This window comes from Siphateles boraxobius, unplaced genomic scaffold (genome assembly GCF_051911475.1).
Source record: "Siphateles boraxobius isolate OS27281-9 unplaced genomic scaffold, OSU_SipBor_1 18, whole genome shotgun sequence".
NCBI lineage: Eukaryota > Metazoa > Chordata > Actinopteri > Cypriniformes > Leuciscidae > Siphateles > Siphateles boraxobius.
In genome coordinates this window covers 12,314,661-12,337,991 of record NW_027508788.1, presented here as the reverse complement: position 1 = coordinate 12,337,991, position 23,331 = coordinate 12,314,661, and the positions used below count along the sequence as shown (strand labels likewise).

The 23,331-nt window shown below is 39.7% G+C and overlaps 2 protein-coding genes and 1 pseudogene across 5 annotated transcripts in view; 2 read left to right on the top strand and 1 right to left on the bottom strand.

Annotated features, from left to right (window-relative positions):
• LOC143741160 (uncharacterized) overlaps nucleotides 1-23,331 on the top strand; it is an 89,285-nt gene that overhangs the window by 26,100 nt on the left and 39,854 nt on the right. The window contains exons 2-3 of one of the 3 annotated variants that reach the window (XM_077233563.1): nucleotides 7,538-7,654; nucleotides 7,843-9,327. In XM_077233563.1, the coding sequence (XP_077089678.1) occupies nucleotides 7,538-7,654; nucleotides 7,843-9,089 (1,364 nt within the window). In that variant the 3' untranslated portion in view covers nucleotides 9,090-9,327. Of the gene's footprint in view, nucleotides 1-7,537; nucleotides 7,655-7,842; nucleotides 9,328-23,331 lie in introns of those variants that run through there. The other 2 variants (XM_077233566.1, XM_077233568.1) reach the window with 2 other exon arrangements.
• LOC143741201 (uncharacterized) overlaps nucleotides 1-23,331 on the bottom strand; it is a 267,182-nt pseudogene that overhangs the window by 242,069 nt on the left and 1,782 nt on the right. The window lies entirely within an intron of this gene.
• LOC143740663 (uncharacterized) lies at nucleotides 16,381-17,190 on the top strand. The gene has a single exon (XM_077232672.1). It carries the CDS (start codon nucleotides 16,381-16,383, stop codon nucleotides 17,188-17,190), a length of 810 nt encoding a protein of 269 aa, XP_077088787.1.

The following is a 23,331-nucleotide window of genomic DNA, read 5'->3' as shown; positions in this document are numbered from 1 at the left end:
TACAGAAGAGAAGCCAGTCAGTTGAGTTTGTGGCAAAACCTTTTACAGTGCTAGTATATATTTGTCTTTTACTGCATATTATAATTCAAACTCAAAGTAGAACTGAAATGACATTCATTAAACGATTAAGGTAAAACATTTTAAAATGCATTTTCTATTAAATGTGCAAAAATCTAGTTTCGTTCTCGTAAACCCAATCTCGTGTCTCGTCTCGTTTTGTGAGATAAGTGTCTCGTCTAGGGTTGGATACTCGCGAGTAACTCAGTACTTTTAAGGGCACCGACCGAATTACGTCGGTACTAGTACAGATTCAGATTAAATCAAGCGGTGCCACATTTCGGTACCTAAAAACGCATCTGGTGATATTGACTAGTGTCTGTGAATATTAAGCCGCAAAAAAGACTATTTTAATACGAATCCTGCATGTCTCTGTACTCTCATTGGCAAATCATGACATTTGAGATTTCTACAGCGAAAAACAAAACATGGAGATATTGCTGGTACGACAACAATTTATTGTTACTTATTAACAACATAAATGTATTTAAACAAGTGTGTGTGTGTGTGTGTGTGTGTGTGTGTGTGTGTGTGTGTGTGTGTGTGTGTGTGTGTGTGTGTGTGTGTGTGTGTGTGTGTGTGTGTGTGTGTGTGTGTTGGCTGGCTGGCTGGCTGGCTCGGCCAATAAGAAAGGTGGAAGTTCCAGGCGGGAGAATTTGGTTTATGGCTCTTTGTTTCAAGGGTGCTCATTTGCATGTGCACGCTGGATGGGTGGTAGCTGATGATACTATGAAAGATTCTTGTAATACTAATGTTGTTGTTATCGACATATCATGTACACAGTCATTTCGATCTTCAAATTACCAAGTTATAGAGACCAAACATTGTATAGGTGAGGTTACATTGACCGTTGCTTCTTATCAAAATAATCCACAGTATCAAAAATAAACATTAATAGAATTAAAACACACTACACAAAACAGTATATCATTCACACAATTTTCTGGGGTGCATGTTCATTTATAGATCCGTTCGTCTCTGATTAATGCAGCAAAGTTTGTTTTAGAGTCTATTTCTGTCTTTTCCGTTTGGACATTCTTCCCAGCAATAAAACCAACTTATCTGATCGTAGTCATGGTAACCAAAGATCCTTCTTGCTCATGTTGGGGGATGGGACCACAGATCCCAGAGTGAGTTTTAAATATTATTTGTTACCTAAAACAAATAATTGTGTCTGATTTGTTTCAATCGTTACACTACCTTTCTGAAGCCAGGCTAAAATAACGACTTAAACTCGACACCAGGGGTGGAGCTAGACTCTCACTACAGTGGGGGTGGAGCTTCATCATGGGGCCCTCTGCTACCCAGTCATTTTAAAATTAAAACCGTTAGAAAAACCCGTAAATTATTTGATGAATGCATATATAATGTGTAACTTGTTGAGCCAAGTAAGCTTATGTTAAATAAAACACAAAGAAAAGCCACATTTTTTGACAAGTTTGTATTGACGAACAAAGAAAACAGTTTGACAGTCAAGTAAAAATGTTATATTTTATATATGTTATATACTATTTTATATATATATATATATATATATATATATATAAAATAGTGCCATGTCAATTATATAATGTGTGGCACTGATTGAGCGCACTTGGCCTGTTCAGCACCATCGCTGTCGATCAGACGTCGCTGTCCGTGGTGCTGAAACATTTTTACTTGACTGTCAAACTGTTTTCTTTGTTCGTCAATACAAACTTAGATCACTTATAAATCTCCATAGGCTACAGGTGCTACATGAAAACTGGGATAAACTTTGAGAAAAACAACTGATTTATAACATTCTGAGTGACTTATTCATAACTAAAAACTAAAAAAAATTTCTTAACATTTTTTTCTTACCATTTTGTTGTCTGCTTAACGATCCTCCAGAACAAATAAATCTTAACAAAATTATATACAGGTGAAACTCGAAAAATTAGAATATCGTGCAAAAGTTATAATTTTGATGATTATGGCTTACAGCTAATGAAAAACCCAAATTCAAGATCTCAGAAAATTAGAATACTGAAAATCAATAAAAAAATTATTTTTAAATACAGAAATGTCGGCCCTCTGAAAAGTATGATCATGCATATGTATATAGTTATATATACTAAATGTATTAGTTTCACCTTTTAATTTGAATTACTGAAATGCATGAACTTTTGCACAATATTCTAATTTTTCTAGTTTCACCTGTACATATCATGGTCCTTTATTAAATCTTCATCATGGTGGCAAATCTGCCAACCACTTTGTCCTTGTCAATATGTATGTCCCGCTCCACACACAGCAAGGTAAGATTTGACAGTCTGGCCTCATCCATGCACGAACGCATGTCTTAATGAGCCGCAGACGGCTGAAACTTCGTTCGGCACTGGCGCTGCTGATGGGAAGGGTTTTATAAATCCTGTGGTGAATGGTCAGGTGTTTAACCAAATAAACACTATTCAGTACACTTTGATGTTACCTCTTGATTAGTTCATTCAATTTCTTCCCTGCTATTTTCTTAGACAGAAGAGATGTTTTTCTTCCAGGGTGCTGGGCTAGGATGTAGAGCTGAAACATGATGATCACGATCACATTCACTGCAATGGATTTCAGCTTTGTAGTTTTTTGCCATATGATCCATAGAGGAGCAGCACCTAAAGCATGCTGATAGTTCCTTAAGAAGCTGTTTGCGGTCTTCAAGACTTTTTGCTCTAAAGCCTCTGCATGTTTTTAGTGGATGATTTATCCTGTCAGTTGCATCTCTTTTCACAGACATGTTAACTTGGGTTTTATGAGCAGCTATTGAAGCTTGACTGCATTTATCTGATCTGTCTTTTTTTTGTGGTACTGAAGAAAAAATATTAAGTCTAGGATCTGTTCTTGTTTTAGCTTCCTAACGAATGATTTCCATTACACGAGAGTAGATGTTAAAACTTCATGCTGATTTTTACTCGGCTTTCGCCAAGATAAGCACCAACTAAGACATAGCTTTACAGTAACCTATGCTTCTCCATCCATTTACACTTCTTTCCATATGGTGATGTTAATCTCCTTCTGTCTAGTGTTAACACGCGTCAGCACACACAACGGCTGCAACCACAGTGTGGTCCCCCCATGACAACCGTCTGGATTGAGCTGAGTAGGGGACATCTCTAGGGTCTTCAAGTGGGCACCTTCCGTCCTCAGTGTTTCGTCGACTAGCCCACGACACCTCAAGAGGGCTCGACAGTGACTCTGGCGTCCCAGAGTCACCCCCCTCCGGCGTCCCAGAGTCACCCCCCTCCGTCCCCCACTAAACTCAGCCCAGCTTACTGACCTCTACATCCCTCCTGCTGCTGAGACCTAACCACAATCTCACAATCTCTCCGCAACCCAACCATACGCGCCAACCCGTTTGACTAAGGCTGTCGAGCCCCACTGGTGCGTTAATATGCAGTTTCAGTTGCAACGGTTCCGTATGGCATACCACCTACCGCAAAACACAATATCTGCCCAACCACCGGTCATTCACGCAAAATACACAGGAACGTAACGATTGTAAATACTATACAACCTATACGAATAAACCAACAGACTCTTCAAGTTTTCAAGAATTCTACGAAACCGTAGCATGGCGGCCTGTACACAGCCAGCTAGAATCTTTCCGTCTCAACCACAGCCAGTTGCTGCTCCTTTCTGCTGCTTCAGATAAGTTCTTTACTGTGCGACGCAACTCTTGGCCACTGAATCCGACGTCTCTGAGGAACCGGGTTGTAGAGTGTGCCACAAAACCTCGACAACCCACTTCCACTGGATAAACCTGGACTCTCCATCCTCGCTGTTCTGCTTCAGTGGCCAGATGAGCATACCGCAGTTTCTTCCTCTCATATGCATCATCTACCGCATCCTCCCATGGCACTGTTAACTCTATCAGTTGAACAATGCGTGCTGATCCAGACCACAAAACAATATCTGGTCATAGGTTAGTGGTGGCAATCTCAGGTAGAAAAATAAGCCGTTGATCAAGATCAGCCAGCATCTTCCAGTCCCTAGCAGCTTCCAGTTGTCCTGGGCGAGAATTGGTGTTAGCACCTTTTCTTGGTGGTTGCTCGCCTGGGCTGAGGAATATTGTCTTCTGCGTGTAATGTTTTGTTAGAACAGGCGGCAACTTATTGGTCATACTACACTTGCCTTCCAATGCTAAAGCCAAACATCGCAATACTTGGTCATGGCGCCGAAGTAACCCGACCTTGGCTAACAGCCACCTTACATCCTGTCAAAATGTGCCTTAATGTGGCAGGTGATGAACACAAAGGACAAGAGGGATCCTCTCCTACCCAGAGGTTTAGGTTCTGCGGTGATGGGAGAACATCATATGTTGACCTAATAAGGAAGCTGATCCTACTCTCTTCCATTGACCAAAGGTCTTGCCAGCCCATTTTGCGTTGTTCCACACTCTCCCATCTCATCCACTCTCCCTGCTTGGCCTGGGAAATGGCCTTTATACATCTCATCCTCTCCTGCTTTGCACCTCGTTGACTACCAGATTCCTCCTTTGAGCTGGGCCTGCCTTGTGCCATTTAGCAGGAGCTAAACTGAGCCCAAAACCCCCTCTTCCATGCTGTACCTGTCCCACGATATCCCCAATTTGAAGGTCAGCCTTTGCCTCTACTACAGACTTCTTTGCTGACCACTTTCTACCAGTTTTTACCACAGGGGCTGCCTCCCTTACACATTTGTCTCGTGACTCTGCTAAAGTCAACAAGCACATATAATGGTGGGACAGCCACAGAATGCTCTTTCTTGTACTTTCTTGTACTACTTGGATATTATAAGGGCGTTTTAAGGGCCACAATCTGGCTCAGTGTCAAGGTAGGACAATACATGAAAAAATAGCCATCCAGCTTGGTTGCCTCCAGCTCTGCAAGCTGATCTTTACCATACATTTTCCTCGAGCCTCTCCCAAACCATTTATAGACCTCCAAATGGGTGCCTAATATTAACTGATTTAATTCTTCATACCTATTTCGATGATTCTCTTCCGAGATATTTGATGAGCAAATCCTTCTCTTCATCTGGCTTGAGGTCAAGGTCTGCAATGGATTTTTTGAAAGATGCTCTCTAAGCCTAATAATTTATAGGTTGATCATCAATAAAATTCAGTTCAGAAGTTACCAACTTTTTGTGCAAGGTATTTATGGCCAGTCGACCGCTGCATTTCTACATAAAAGGGAGCACCATGACAATTATTTGATTCAATTTCGGGAGCATATGCGACCCAAATGGTCGTAATTTTCAGCCTTGATTAAAGGTGCTCTAAGCCAGTGTTTCCCAAACCTGTCCTGAAGGACGACCAACGCTGCACGTTTTCTTTGTCTCCCTAATCAAACACACCTGATTCAACTCATCAGCTCATTATCACATGGGTTATTGAGCTGATAAGTTGAATCAGGTGTGTTTGATTAGGGAGACACAGAAAACATGCAGTGTTGGTGGTCCTTCAGGACAGGTTTGGGAAACACTGCTCTAAGCGATGTCGGGTGACGTCACTTCTTGTTGACGTTTAAAGTATTGTCAAACAAAACGGAGGCTAGCTAGACCCGCCTCCTCCGCACACTAACCCCCCCCAATACTTATTGTCGGTTATTGGCTGGAACAGTTTGTTTCGTGGTGCGGGTTAGCCCAGTTTGTTTTTGTTGCCGTTTTTGGAGCCTGGGGTGTCAACAGAGACCGCGTTTTTTTTTTTTTTGTTTTACAGCGTGTTCAGGGGACAAGCAGCTAGCGGATGGTGAGATGTTTGCTGTATGTGACAAAAAATGTTTTGGCCTAAAAAATGTGTGACATCGCTTAGAGCACCTTTAATTAAAGGGATAGTTCATCCAAAAATTAAAATTTGCCCACAATTTACTCACCCTCAAGCCATCCTAGGTGTATATGACTTTCTTCTTTCAGAGTAAAGGCCTGTTCACACCAGGACGAATTTCGCGCCTCGTGATTAAACAGAGGGCGCCAATGTGAGTGTGCACACCGACGCGAAACATGCCACGCGTAAAAGCATAATTTTTTTGGTTCGACGCGCCGCGTCAAAAACTATCCGACCAATGAGATTGGGGCTTTTACTCACGTGTCTGAAGCTTCTGAAGTGACAGTAAAACACAACTTGTGGGCGCTCAAACACAAAATGGTCTTGCCGAGCACAACATATGTAACGGCGAAGAAGATATACGCCAAGTAGCATCTACACACTGCTGGGAAGAAGACGAGGAAGATACAAGCCAAGATAAATGTAGAGCTGCTGGTCTCGTTGGTGTCGGAACATAAGGAACTGTATGACAAACGCGACAGCGACTACAAAAATATTGATAAGAGAACTGTTATGGAGTTGTATTGCAGAGCAAATGGGCCTTGATGATGAGGTTAATTTCACTTAATTGTCTTTCATGTACATAGGCTTGTAACTTTTTCCAACAAACGTTTAACAATCGCCATTGTTTGTGTTTACATGAAGCGCCATCTAATGTCAGGGAATGAATTAGCATGTTCACTCGGCTCATCGTCAGCGAAAATCGCTTGTGTGTGAACACAAAAATCGCTTGGGTGTGAACACAAAAAACGCGTTGAAAAACGCTGGTGAATAACGCGCGTATATTCGTCCCAGTATGTCAACCCCTTAATACAATCTGAGTTATATTAAAAAATGTCCTGGCTCTTCCAAGCTTGATAATGAGAGTGAATGGCTGTTCGTCATTACGTTGTGCGTCAAGTTCAAGAGTTACTCTTTTTTAAATATGGATATCTTTCTTACATGAGTGCATCGCTTCACTTCAGAAGACCTTTATTAACCCCCGGAGAGCCGTGTCGAGCACTTAAATCATGAATAGATGCGTTTTAATGGATTTCCAAAATCAAACAGCCATTCACACTCATCAACTTTGGAAGAGAACATTTTTTGATATAACTCTGATTGTATTCATCTGAAAGAAGAATGTCATATACACCTAGGATTGGCTTGAGGGTGAGTAAATTATGGGCTGATTTTCATTTTTGGGTGAACTATCCCTTTGAGAGGCATGTTATTTTATCTTTGAACACCTTTGTTGACTCCTCTCCCCTGAAACGCAGTGGTTTAATGGCTGTCTTGCGCCCAGTTCTCAAAACGCACACAAGATGGCGCAATTTATTGGTGAATCCAATATTAAAAAACCTATACCCGATTGAGTAAATGCTTAAATAGCGGGGAAAATATCATAAAACCGATTTTCAGTTGATCTCTTTTGAAGGAGGCAAGGCTTTGAAAATGTTCTGAAGGGAGGGTGGAATCTTATGTTTTCAAAGCTAGCTCGCTTTTGCTAGCCTCTCTGAAAATTACTGCCTCTACATTTAAAGCTGGATAATACAAAGTGATTGTAAGTGTGATGATCATCTGCTAAATAAGCACCAGCGACCACAATTCACTCCTTCAGTCAGTGAAGCTCCCACAGCCGTTCATGAGAGTTTAAATGCTGGGAATATTCCCATCTTCCCACAGGAGAAGAAGCAAGCAGGAGGAATTACTCCAGGAGAAACTACGGACATACTATTGTAAAGATGGAGATTAAGGAAGAACCCTGCAGAATAAAAGATGAAGATACAGAGGAACAAATAGGTTGGTGTTTTCCTTTACTCTTTATTGACTGATGATTAACATTAGTTTTGGATGCATTTTATATGTCAGTTTATCTTAGATACTTACATACTCAGTAGTTAACTAGATTTGTGCTAAATTGAGAATCAACTTTATTTCTTTGATTCTCAACTGTCCTTTTTTAATTGAATTTAATATGTTCATTTTAGACCCGATCGAAGTGAATGAAGACAAACCTCATTTCACTTATGAATATGGAGAACTGACATGTAAAAATGAAGACAAGCAACATCTGTTTCAAAAACCTCATTTCAAAAATGATGAAAATGCAGTCTTTTCAAAGACTGAAGAGAATTTCACACCAATACAAGCTGGAAAAACTGGAGTCAAAGGATCTTTAACCTGCTCTGAGTGTGGAAAGAGTTTTGTACGTAAATCAAACTTTCAGAGACACATGAGAATTCACACTGGAGAAAAACCATTCACATGCACTCAGTGTGGAAAGAGTTTCACTCATAAATCAAAGCTTAATGTGCACATGAGGATTCACACTGGAGAAAGGCCTTATGCATGCTGTCAGTGTGTAAAGAGTTTCATATTTAAGTCACACCTTAACAGACACTTGAGAATTCACACTGGAGAAAAACCATTCCCCTGCTCTGAGTGTGGAAAGAGTTACAGACATGAAGCACACCTTAAGACACACATGATGATTCACACTGGAGAGAAGCCTTATACATGCACTCAGTGTGGAAGGAGTTTCATTCGCAAAGAGGACTTAATTGTGCACACGAGAGCTCACAATGGAGAAAAACCATTCACATGCCCTCAGTGTGAAAAGAGTTACACGACTAAATCAGAGCTTAACAGACACTCGAGAATTCACACTGGAGACAAACAGTTCACATGCACTCAGTGTGGAAAGAGTAGCGGACAAAAATCAAACCTTATAAGACACATGAGAATTCACACTGGAGAGAAGCCTTATACATGCACTCGGTGTGGAAACCGTTTCACATCCAAAAGCACTCTCAAAGATCATATGCACTTTCACTCTGGAGTGAAGTCGTTCAGCTGTGATCAGTGTGATAAAACATTTATTTTGGAATCAAGCTTTAGACGACACCTTAAAATTCATGCTGCTGTGAAGCCTCACATTTGTTCTTTTTGTGGAAAGCGTTTCACACGACTGCAACATTTGAAAGAGCATGAGAGTATTCATACTGGTGTGAGACCTTATGTGTGCTCTGACTGTGGGAAGACCTTCATTACATCAGGCGCATTAAAAAAACACCAGATAATTCATACTGGAGAGAAACAGTTCAAGTGCTCACACTGTGAAAAGAGTTTCACCCAATTATCTAGTCTACACACTCATAAGAAAAAACGTTGCCTGAAGTTGTCTAAGCAAAGTTCATGTTCAGATCCATCACTTACAAGACTTGCAAGTAAATAATTTGATATTCAGATTAATCAAAAGTTGGATAATTGGCTAAAATGTGTGGTGAATTTTGATTGTTTGTCAATGGGAACCTTTGGGGAAGGTCAAAATAGTTTAGAAAACTAGTGTTACCTTAAAGCGATTTATGAAGAGATGTTTTGTTTCTTTGTGGAGTTTTTCATTACTTGCACATATGTGGCATTTGTGTAAAAGTGGCAACAATAGTCTATTAAATAATAATCCATATTTCAAACAACTTGTTTTTGCTGTTTAGACATGATGCATTAAGATATTGAAAACTTTTTGCATTAATCTCTGCACTCTTTGAAATCTCTCTGAAAACATGAGAAATAAGAATGTGAAACAAGATAGTAAAACGGGGTGTATAACGATAGTTATGGTGGTGGTGATGGCGCAATGGATAAGACACATGCCTTTGGTGTGAGAGACCCGGGTTCGAATCCACTGTGAGACACCAATGTGTCCCTGAGCAAGACACTTAACCCCTAATTGCTCCAGAGGCGTGCGACCTCTGAAATATATAGCAATTGTAAGTCGCTTTGGATAAAAGCGTCAGCTAAATGAATAATGTAATGTAAAACTTATACAGTTGTGGTCAGAATTGTTGGCACCCCTGGTAAATGAAAAGCGGGACTTTTATTTTGACGGGCGGCGCTGAGAACACCAGCACCTGAGAAGAGAACGGCAGCGCCTGAAACAGATCTCAACGCGCTCACTCACATTCTCCGTCTCTCTGTCAGTCATATCTAATAGTTTGTTAGACAGAACCGGTGGCTACAGAACTGGTAATCAAAGAAAGTAAATGGTATGTGAAAAAGTAATGTGTTTGCGTTTATATTATTTGTAACCGAAAAGGCAAACAATCAGGCTAAAATACTTTCTCATTTACCGTCAACATTCAGCAAATGCGCATCTACAAAATTTAAACAAATCTCTGAATATCTAATAAACATTTAATTTCACAAACCTTGCAGATTTAATCGAATCCAGCTGTGATATCTTGTGAAGTGTGCATTTGTAGCCTGCATAAACGTGTTCCTGCGAGTGACGGTCCGTGTGAAGTGAGTGAATGTGAACAGAAGATCAGCTTCACAGGAGACGCGATCGAAAAACTTTAAATCCTTCATTTTAAAATATGCTGTGCTATATCCAGTTGCCCACTGTGTCATATTCATGTCGTTTTCACTGTGTGATGTATGTAAAATTAGCGTTACCATGTCAAAGTGAAAAAAATATCATCAGATTATCAGTGCGCATGAAATTACCATATTACTGAGTGCCCTGTTACAGTGTTTACTTCCTTTTTATTCACATATTTTTAAACAATTACTTTGTTTGTGAAAAATACTGTAATAGGATTGCAGATTCAAGAAGTTGGCATCTAAAGTATAGGGCCTAAGCATGTTTATTTTAAATATTTATTACATTTATTTAATTTATATTGATTTATATAAATATAAAGTGTGTGTTTATGTGTATATATATATATATATATATATGTTATAAATATATATATTTATATATGTTTGATATATAAATATATATATCGGCTTTATATCGGCCACCCTGCTCTCTAAGATATCGGCATTGGCCATCAAAAAACCCATATCGGTCATCACAAAATAGAAAGTGGAAGTAAATAGCCAAAAGGCGTTAAAAAAAAAACATTTCCACCATCAGGGTGGAATTAAGTTCATATCAACTTTACAAAATTACAAACTTTTTATATTACATATCTGCCTGGAACAGGAAAAGTGTCTGTATCGTCCAACTGCATGGCAAGGAGGGAAAACTCTGGCTAAAGACTCTCCAAGGATCACAGCTGGAGAATTGCAGTTGAGTCTTGGGGTCAGAAAACCAACAAAAAAAAAAACATTTTTCAAATTCTAACAACCCTTACAATACCACATGTTAAGTGGGAGGATTTAAAGTAAAATCCTCTTCGCTCATCTAAAAACAAACTCCAGCATATCCAATCGTCTTCAAACGGCAAACGGGACCTAGTTCTATGGTCAGATGCAACTTTTTTTTTTTTAAAAAGGCTTTTTTGCAACAAACAGGGATAAGTACCCCATGGTTAAATATATATTGCTGAATCTTTATTTTTGTGGGCCTTTTTTTTTGCTGGAGGTCCTGGACTTCTTATGTTCAGACACATGGCATCATGACTTCTAGCAATTATCAACAGATAGAAAAATTCAAAACCCTGACCGTTTCTGCTAGAAATCTTATAATGGGCAGTGGTAGGATCTTCCATCAGGACAATGATCAAAAAAAATCATCAAAATTAACACAAATGTGTCACTGAGCAAAAAATTAAGCTTCTGCCATGACCGTCCCAGTTCCCTGACCTGTACCCTATAGAAAATGAGTGCTGAACTGAAGAGGAGAAGCGCCAACATGAACTTGTGAATCTGATGGATCTGGAGAGATCCTGTATGAAGGAATGGGCTCTGATCTCTTGTCAGGTTTTCTCCAAACTCACAGCCATCTTTGATCATATTTACCAGGGGTGCCAATAATTCTGACCACAATTGTATGTATATATTTTCTGTATATGTTACAATCATGTTTCATATTCTTATTTCTCATATTTTCACATTGTGCAGAGCGATATTATGAAAATATTTCATAACTACTAAATAGCAGCTGTTAATACTATACCTTTCATAATATGGACTCTGACAAACATCACAGAGAGATGAAATTGCTCTGGAAAAGTGAATGTGTTCTGCGGCAATTTAGCAGTGACTTGGGTAACACTTTATTTCGATAGTCCACTTTAGACATTCAACTAACTGTCATTAGAGTATTAGTAGACTGTCTGCTTAATATCTGCTAACACTATTTTGTTGGTCCCCCAACAGATATTATACTGATTATAAGTAACTTAGCAACTGCATGTCAACTTGTTCTCCTAACCCGAACCCTAACCATAACCTAACAGTCTACTGACAGTCTACTACAGCCTACTAATACTCTAATGACAGTTAGTTGACATGTAGTTGAAAAGTTACGTATAGTTAGTAGAATGTCTAAAGTGACTATCGAAATAAAGTGTAACCATGACGTGTTTTGCAGCTGCTATCTAGTAGAAATAAGGTTTAAAATTAAGCTGAGAAAGTTCTTCCACTGTGACCTTGTTCTTTTATTTTGTTCTTCTATTTGTATTTTGGCAACCAATTTGTTTTTAAAAAGTAATAAAATCTGATTTTGTGACGTCTCGATTCTCTGAATATCTTGCATGAGCTTCTCTAGTTTTGGCAATAGTTTGGCAGCACCACAGATATTCTTCTAGATGGCGCAATTTTTCAACCAAGTGACTTTTTCTAATCCATGCTGATTCGCAAACGTACTCTGTAAAAATAGTTTTTCAGAATGTACAAATATTTATTTAATAAGTGAGTACATTATGAATCCATCTTCCAAACCATGTTTGGTCTTATACTGAATCACTACAGTATAACCTATAATAAGTGTTGATATTCTGACTATTGAAGATGCAACCGCTGCAGAGTAACGGGGTACTTGCGTGACTCGTCTTAAGCCCTATTCGCACGGGATAATAATTACCTGGTGACCTCTAGTAACTTGTAACATTTGCGGAGGTTGTCTGAGATCTTTATCCCGTGCGAATCCGCCATGTCTGTAATTTGTAAAGTAAAAATTCCCCCGCAAATTACCTACCATATTTCCTGAACACCAAGGTCCTGTGATAATATGAGTCCCATGCGAATCGGCATCTCTGTGATTTGGCCTGATCGTATATCATTTTTTCAAGGTTTTTGTTTCATGTGCGCCTTTTTATCCATCTTTCGCGAAGAATGGAGGCTGGTTTGGAGGGTTTTGATAGTACTTTGGGTGCTGGGTCATATCGCTATACACAACTATACAATTTGCAGAAAGTGAAAGCTGAAAATCGGTAAATTTGAGTAAAATCACAGGCTTCGGTTATCCCGTGCGAAAGATGCGCCACATGAAATTCAGATGTGGCGGGGTAATTTTTAAATCACACCAGGTCCCCAGATAGTACTAATCACGTGCGAATAGTGCTATAGACATAAACAGAGAGAAGTATCTTGTATCTTGGCCAGGACACTCATGTAAAAGATTTTAATCTCAGGGAGGTTCTCTCCTGGTTAAATAAAGTCTAAAAATAAATCATTAGCAGCTGAGGATTTTAAATTACCACCCCCCAAACACATCTGAATTTCTGTGGCGCATTCGCACGGGATAAGCGAAGCCTGCGATTTTACTCGAATTACTGACTTATCTCCGGGATATGATGTCAATAGGCTATTGCTTGGAAATGTCTTGTCGTAATTATAGGTCTAGCTGTATGATATATCATAAACAGAAGAATGTGCCTTACCGCATGCTGATATGTCATCCATTTCCTTCTAACAATTCTTTTTGTTTTTGCTCTTCTGGTGATTTTCAGCTTTCTCTTTCTGCAAATTGTATAGTTGTATGTTGTATAGCGATATGACCCAGCACCGAAAATACTATTAAAACACTCCCACGCAGCCTCCATTCTTCGCGAAAGATGGATAAAAAAAGCGCACAAGTAACAAAAACCTTGAAAAAAATTAAAAACGACACTGACAAATCACAGAGATGCCGATTCACACGGGACTAATATTATCACAGGACCTCGGTGTTCAGGAAATATGGTAGGTCTTTTGCGGGGGAATTTTTACTTTACAAATGACAGACATGGCCGATTCGCACGGGATTGAGATCACAGACAACCTCCGCAGTTATTACAAATGACTAGAGGTCACCAGGTTATACTTATCCCGTGCGAATAGGGCTTTAGCCATAACTAATTTCGTTAGATTTGCTTATCATATGCTACCCTTGTAGTGGAGGCCCTCTGTCTCTGTCGTACATTAGTCACACGTTTGCACGTATACGAAAGTCATACATATAGAACATATTAAATATTATTATTACTAATAAACATATTAGTAGACTCAGTAATAAACTAGATTTTTGCTAAAATGAGGTTTATATTTAATTGTCTAAATAAAATGGAATAAACTACTATGGAATTTGACTCATTAATTAGAAGTTCTTTAGTTTGCATTAAAAAATGAAGGGGTTTAACATTGTATTCAACATTGCTAATCAACTGTATAGTAAGAATAATTATTTTAAACAGACAAACAAAAAACGACACCGGATGTTTTTTTCTTTTTTTTTATATGAAAGGAAAGCAAACTAGATGTATGTGGTCTTGAGCTTGACTTGAACTAAATTTTAAGATTTCACTTAATTCCCTACCATATTAGAGAAATGCAGAAGCACGTTGATCTGCTGTCGTGGGTCTTTCATGCGGAGACACTTCTCATATTAATACATTATGATGCATTTAAACGTTAATGGCCAAACTAGCTTTTTTAATCAGGTTAAACTTTGAATAGTCACTTAAACCTTTATCTGAACCTCTCACCGTCGGCCGCGCATATCCGCCATATGTTCTGCGTTTTTTTAACACTTTTTACTTGTGTTTGTTCCTCCTCCAAAGCGCAGTGGGTTGTGGGCAATATTAGCCTTTAGAGTGAGCACGGATCCACACTTCGAAAATACACCGGAAAATAGACCATCCGGGGACTTCTGGCATACTCTTTTTAATACACTATGCTTTGGTACACACTTATTTTAATCTCACATACTGTTTAAAGGGATACTCCACCAGTTTTTCTTATTAAACTATGTTATTCCCTTAACTAAGACGAGTTGATACATACCTCTCTCGTCTCAGTGCGTGCACTATATCGCTCTGTATTGCCGCAAAACTATGTTAGCACTTAGCTTAGCCCATGCATTAAATATGGGCCAAGCAGAGAAGCGATCAAACACTTCCACGTTTTCACTATGTAAACACAGTTACTCGAGTAGTGTAACTTGACCTGGGCTGGTGACACAAAATAAACCGTTGCGCTTTTCTAAGCGTTTAAAATTGATGACTATATTGTATGGCGGAATACCATAACAAGTGCTTTTGAGCACTTCGACTTGGCGCAATAATATCTTCACTCGTGAAAAGTCCTCTTACCGGCTCCCGCTTCCTCTCCCCCTCCCTCTGACATTTCCGTCAATACAACCAACGTGACATGCGCCGGCAGTAGTAGTTCGAGCGGAGTTGACGAAGTAACAGGTTGTTGGAAGCTAGTTTGTGTACAATAATGGTTAAAGCGTGCATCGTAAAGGGTTGTGAAAATAAGGAGAATGTACATAGTGCTGTCATTTTTCACCGAATTCCAACACACCACATACAGCGGAGAGCTTGGTTGAGTTATACGGTTTAAGGCTTATACTACATGTTTCTTTCTGAGCTCAGTCCTTATCTAAATAAAACAGTAACTTTTTATTTCCTGTCTCAGAAGCGCACTGATTTCACAGATATGTTACTCAGCTAAGGTTACTGACACTTCCAGGACAACTAAATACCATGCAAAAGTACACTTACAGCGTTGGGTGATGATCCTCTTTCTTGTGTAAGTGATCTGAATATTGTTGGTGTAGCCTCATCCTTTAGGCGTGTTCCTGTGCAGGTATAGTCCTCGTTTGTGAAATGTTCGGAGCAAACACGCCACTTCTTCAGAGTCATCAATGGTGTTTTGGGATTCTTGTTCAAAGCAGCTAACCAAGCTCTCCACTGTATGTGGTGTGTTGGAATTCGGTGAAAAATGACAGCACTATGTACATTCTCCTTATTTTCACAACCCTTTACGATGCACGCTTTAACCATTATTGTACACAAACTAGCTTCCAACAACCTGTTACTTCGTCAACTCCGCTCGAACTACTACTGCCGGCGCATGTCACGTTGGTTGTATTGACGGAAATGTCAGAGGGAGGGGGAGAGGAAGCGGGAGCCGGTAAGAGGACTTTTCACGAGTGAAGATATTATTGCGCCAAGTCGAAGTGCTCAAAAGCACTTGTTATGGTATTCCGCCATACAATATAGTCATCAATTTTAAACGCTTAGAAAAGCGCAACGGTTTATTTTGTGTCACCAGCCCAGGTCAAGTTACACTACTCGAGTAACTGTGTTTACATAGGGAAAACGTGGAAGTGTTTGGTCGCTTCTCTGCTTGGCCCATATTTAATGCATGGGCTAAGCTAAGTGCTAACATAGTTTTGCGGCAATACAGAGCGATATAGTGCACGCACTGAGACGAGAGAGGTATGTATCAACTCGTCTTAGTTAAGGGAATAACATAGTTTAATAAGAAAAACTGGTGGAGTATCCCTTTAAGATTGAGATGCAGGGTCAATGGAGGTGAATGAAGACAAGAAACTTCAGTTTCAAAACCCTCATTATTCCTCAAATGAAGATGGAAACATTTCAAAGACTGAAAAGTGTTTCACACAAAAAAAAGCTGGAAAAGCTGGAGTCAAAGGATCTTTCACCTGCTCTGTGTGTGGAAAGACTTACACAATTAAATCAAGGCTTAACGCACACATGAGGATTCACACTGGAGAAAGACCGTTCTCATGCAGTCAGTGTGGAAAGAGTTTCTTTCGAAAAGGATATCTATCTGAGCACATGAGAATTCACACGGGAGAAAAACCGTTCACATGCCATCAGTGTGGAAAGAGTTTAACTTCGAGATTCGGTCTCAACAATCATCTGCGCCGTAACTCTGGAGTGAGATCATTCAGCTGTGATCAGTGTGATAAAACATTTGTTGTGAAATCAAACTTAAAAACACACCTTAAAGTTCATACTGGTGTGAAGCCTCACTTTTGTTCTTTTTGTGGAAAGAGTTTTTTACTACTGAAGTATTTAAAACAGCATGAGAGCATTCACACTGGTGTGAGACCTTACATGTGCTTTGACTGTGGGAAGACCTTTATTACATCCAGTGCCTTAAAATCACACCAGAGAGTTCACACTGAAGATAAACCACACAAGTGCTCACACTGTGAAATGAATTTCTCTCAGTCACGAGACTTGAAATCTCATGAGAGAATTCATACTGGAGAGAAGCTGCACCAGTGCTCTTGTGGGAAAACTTTCACCCTATCATCTACTCTACAACGACATAAGAAAAAGTATTGCCTGAATTTGTCTAAAGAGTAAAGTTCTTGTTCAGATCCATCACTTACAAATAATAAACTTAAAAGTAAATCATTTGAAATTCAGATTAAAGGGGTCATGAACAGAGATATAATTTTTCTTGAGCTTTTGTTGAGAATGCTATAAGAATATGCTGTAAGTTTCAGAACTAAAAAATGTCCTTGTTAGTCCAAAAACAGCTTTATTGTAACCAAGATCAGCGAACGACTTGTGGAATGTGCCTATAGTAAAACTAGTCTGTTACCATAAAACGATTTGTGAAGGTATTCGTTTTGTTTGTGTGGAGTTTAATTATTTTCATTACTTGCACATATGTGGCATTTGTGTAAAAGTACCAACAATAGTCTATTAAATAATAATCCATATTTCAAATGACTTGTTTTAGTTGTTTAGTGCATTAAAGTGTCATGAAACCCCCCTGTTTTAGCCTGGTCGTTCACAACTAAGTTAGAAAAAAAAGTCTCAAAAAATGGGCTTGTAAACTGTGGAAAAGTGGGAGTGTAAAGGGTGGGAAGAAACACAGACCTGCTACACACTAATTATACAGACACTTGAATATTAAAATATGACCTCAGAGAGAGAAAAAAACATTAAAATCAAACCCTATATAACAAACTGCTAAAACGAGGGAGAAACGCGGAAGAATATTTAATAAGTCTATTTCCATTACATTTACGAGCACTGCAGTCTCTGAACAAATGATGCATCAGTTAAACAGAAAGAATAAAGGAATAGTTACTTTTTTGTCTCTTGTTCTTTGAATTGTCGGTCTACATCAGGGGTGCCCAATCCTGCTCCTGCCGATCGACTGTCCTCACAGTTCATCTCCAACCCTAAACAAACACACCTGAAACAACCAATTAAGGTCTTCAGGATCACTTGAAAATTAAAGGCAGGTGTGTTTGATTAGGCTTGGAGATGAACTGTGCAGGACAGTCGATCGGCAGGAGCAGGATTGGGCACCCCTGGTCTACATCCTTGTCTTCTGTGTATCAGAATAATCCATCGTGTTGTCGCGTTCATAATAAAACGTACGGCTGTATCAGTGTCCTTATTTGCACATTTATTTCATTTGAAGAAGACATGTGCACACACGGAGCTGGTTCATGTTTAGAGAACAAGAGTATATGAAATATGTCCCTATAAACTTGAAACGCGCTTGCTCCAGTCCGTATATGAACGATGTAATCCGCGTTTGCGAACGTTGTTGACCTCATCACGGCATTCAGGACAGAAACCGTTCTCATGCGTGTACATCTGTTGTTTGACTTCTCCATGGTAATGTGATCTCATGCGTAATACAGCGAAGTGATTGGGTTGAACGAGCTCTTTCTCATGAATAAATGCAGAGTCGTTCGAGGGCCAGCTGACGTAGAATCGTGCCGGCAGCCAATCACACACCGAAGGAACGCTTCTACCTCACATTCAGCCAATCACACACACCAAAGGAATACTTCTACCTCACATTCAGCCAATCAAACACACCAAAGGAATGCTTCTACCTCACATTCAGCCAATCGCACACACCGAAGGAACGCTTCTACCTCACATTCAGCCAATCACACACCGAAGGAACGCTTCTACCTCACATTCAGCCAATCACACACAGAAGGAAGGCTTCTACCTCACATTCAGACAATCACACACACCAAAGGAATGCTTCTACCTCACATTCATTCAATCACACACACCGAAGGAACGCTTCCTCACATTCAGCCAATCACACACACCAAAGACACGCTTCTACCTCACATTCAGCCAATCACACACACCGAAGGAACGCTTCTACCTCAAATTCAGCCAATCACACACACCGAAGGAAAGCTTCTACCTCAAATTCAGCCAATCACACACACCGAAGGAACGCTTCTACCTCACATTCAATCAATCACACACACCAAAGGAATGCTTCTAACTCACATTCAGCCAATCACACACACCGAAGGAACGCTTCTACCTCACATTCAATCAATTACACACACCAAAGGAATGCTTCTAACTCACATTCAGTCAATCACACACACCGAAGGAACGCTTCTACCTCATTCAGCCAATCAAACACACCGAAGGAACGCTTCTACCTCAAATTCAGCCAATCACACACACCGAAGGAAAGCTTCTACCTCACATTCAGCCAATCACACACACCGGAGGAACGCTTCTACCTCACATTCAGCCAATCACACACCGAAGGAACGCTTCTACCTCACATTCAGCCAATCACACACACCGAAGGAACGCTTCTACCTCACATTCAGCCAATCACACACACCAAAGACACGCTTCTACCTCACATTCAGCCAATCACACACACCAAAGGAATGCTTCTACCTCATATTCATTCAATCACACACACCGAAGGAACGCTTCCTCACATTCAGCCAATCACACACACCAAAGACATGCTTCTACCTCACATTCAGCCAATCACACACACCAAAGACACGCTTCTACCTCACATTCAGCCAATCACACACACCAAAGACACGCTTCTACCCCACATTCAGCCAATCACACACACCGAAGGAACGCTTCTACCTCAAATTCAGCCAATCACACACACTGAAGGAAAGCTTCTACCTCACATTCAGCCAATCACTCACACCGAAGGAACGCTTCTACCTCACATTCAGCCAATCACACACACCGAAGGAACACTTCTACCTCACATTCAGCCAATCACACACACCGAAGGAACGCTTCTACCTCACATTCAGCCAATCACACACACCGAAGGAACGTTTCTACCTCACATTCAGCCAATCACACACACCAAAGGAACGCTTCTATCTCACATTCAGCCAATCACACACACCGAAGGAACGCTTCTACCTCACATTCAGCCAATCACACACACCGAAGGAACGTTTCTACCTCACATTCAGCCAATCACACACACCGAAGGAACGCTTCTATCTCACATTCAGCCAATCACACACACCAAAGGAATGCTTCTACCTCACATTCAGCCAATCACACACACCGAAGGAATGCTTCTACCTCACATTCAACCAATCACACACACCGAAGGAACGCTTCTACCTCACATTCAGCCAATCACACACACCGAAGGAACGCTTCTACCTCACATTCAATCAATCACACACACCAAAGGAATGCTTCTAACTCACATTCAGTCAATCACACACACCGAAGGAATGCTTCTACCTCACATTCAGCCAATCACACACACCGAAGGAACGCTTCTACCTCACATTCAGCCAATCACACACACCGAAGGAACGCTTCTACCTCACATTCAGCCAATCACACACACCAAAGGAACGCTTCTAACTCACATTCAGCCAATCACACACACCGAAGGAATGCTTCTACCTCACATTCAGCCAATCACACACACCGAAGGAACGCTTCTACCTCACATTCAGCCTATCACACACACCGAAGGAACGCTTCTACCTCACATTCAGCCAATCACACACACCAAAGGAATGCTTCTAACTCACATTCAGCCAATCACACACACCGAAGGAACGCTTCCTCACATTCAGCCAATCACACACACCAAAGACATGCTTCTACCTCACATTCAGCCACACCGAAGGAACGCTTCCTCCCATTCAGCCAATCACACACACCAAAGGAACGCTTCCTCACATTCAGCCAACACACACACCAAAGAAACGCTTCTACCTCACATTCAGCCAATCACACACGCCAAAGGAACGCTTCTACGTCACATTCAGCCAATCACACACCGAAGGAACGCTTCCTCACATTCAGCCAATCACACACCGAAGGAACGCTTCTACCTTCTACTCAGTGGCGTTGCCTCGACTTTGCTTTTCAACCCTAAAGAATGAAATGGCTTGGGGAAAAAAGCAAAAATAACCAATTTCCACTCATTGATCAAATTTATGAGTGCTTTTAGTGTTTTCAGTGATGTGCAACCTGTACATATCTGTTCACATCTCAAAAAATTTGTTTTGGGATTTATGACCCTTTAAGATATCGAAAACTATTTTGCATTGAAATCTCTCTTTGCACAATGTGAAAATATGAGAAATAAGAATGAACCAAACTAGATTGTAATATAAGGTAAAACAGGGCTAAATGCACTCCTTAAGATAAATTTTGCTTTTCACTACTATCATAGTATATGATTGCAAAAAATATGTATACTGTATATATTTGTATTGTTTGGGGTGAAATCTTTTCAGATTAGCCTACCTCAACAAATTGACAACTAGAATGCCAAAGGTCTGCAAGGCAGTAATTGCTGCAAATGGAGGATTCTTTGATTAAAACGAAGTTTGAATGACACAATTATTATTTAAATTAAAAATCATTATTTCTAACCTTGTCAATGACTATATTTCCTATTCATTTTGCTATATTTCCTATTCAAACTCATTCCATGTATGTTTTCATGGAAAACAAGGACATTTCGAAGTGACCCCAAACTTTTGAACGGTGCCCTCTATAGCGGAAACCAATACATGTCAAGTCAAGTCAAGTCAAATATATTTATACAGCGCTTTTCACAATACAGATTGTATCAAAGCTGCTTCCCAGTATCAATCAAAACAACTTAACAATGTTTGTTTATTACTGGAAAAAAAGACATCCAAGTTTGGTAAAGCTAATCAATGGTATGATTGGTTAATTAATTTGAATATCCCCAACTGAGCAAGCCAAAGGCAACAGTGGCAAGGAACCGAAAAACTCCATCCAGTGACCTAATGGTGTCCTAACACCCCATCAAATGACCCAATGGAGAAAAAAAAACCTTGGGAGAACCCAGGCTCAGTTGGGGGCCAGTTCTCCTCTGGCGTTTATGAACTAGAGGCCGAATTTACAGTAACTGTAAGATAAAAATTTATATGAATGCCTGGCTAAATAGATGCGTCTTCAGTCTAGTTTTAAACTGGGAGAGAGAGTCTGAGCTACGAACAATATCAGGAAGGCTATTCCAGAGCTTCGGAGCTAAATGTGAAAATGCTCTGCCTCCTTTGGAGGATCTGGATATCCTAGGAATGACCAGAAGCCTCGAATCTAGTGATCTTAAAGAGCGCGATGGATTGTAAGGCGATAGAAGATCCGTTAAATAGACTGGAGCTAAACCATTTAGAGCTTTATAAGTCAAAAGCAATATCTTGTATTTAATACGGAACTTTATAGGTAACCAATGAAGTGATGATAAAATCGGTGTTATATGATCATATTTTCTTGATCTAGTAAGAACTCTAGCGGCTGCATTTTTGACTAACTGTAGCTTGTTTATTGAAGATGCAGGACAACCAGCTAATAAAGCATTACAGTAATCTAGTCTCGAGGTCATGAATGCATGAACTAACTTTTCTGCATCAGAGACTGATAGCATATTACGTAGCTTAGCAATGTTTCTAAGGTGGAAAAAGGCTGTTTTTGTAACATATGAAATATGTTACAAAAACAGCCTTTTTAACATTCAATTAACATTCAAAAGAAGACACAAAGCCCAAAGATACTTCGCAAAACCATACGTTTTCTTTCTTATTATTATTACATTAGGCCTACATAAAAACAAAACAGAAACAACTGCTGGTTTGGAAATAACATTTTATTGGTGACACTGTTAATTTTTTGATAAAAAACTTCAAATATCTGCTAAGGCGTAGGTGCATGCAATTGTCTTTGATGCCAATACCTCAAAATTGTTGCTTGTCACTGATATTGTTGATATGAATATAAATATTGATGTCAATTTAAACTAAGATTGTACAAGTATAGATTGTTGATTTAAAATAGTTTTTAAACAAATGAGACGGCTTTCCTGGTTTCTAAGATACTGTGTCAAAGTAAAGGAATAGGCCTAATGCATGAGAGATATGAAAATGTAACACTCCAGTTCTGTCCGAGCAGCTCAATGCATGCACAAGTTGTCCGATTTAGTTTTCTGCCAATAAAAATAAAATTAATGTCCTTATATGCAAACATACAGTCAAATTAAATCAGCAGACTCGTTTCTTGAACAATCAATTCAACCAGCTCATCATGTGGTTGTAATGAGAAAAATCATGGCGACATCTGAGAACATCTAATGAACTAACTAACTATTGTCATAACTTCATATAGAAACACACGAGGATCTATTTCAATTTCAATTATTTAATTTATTAAATTTGTACAGAATTGTTTGTC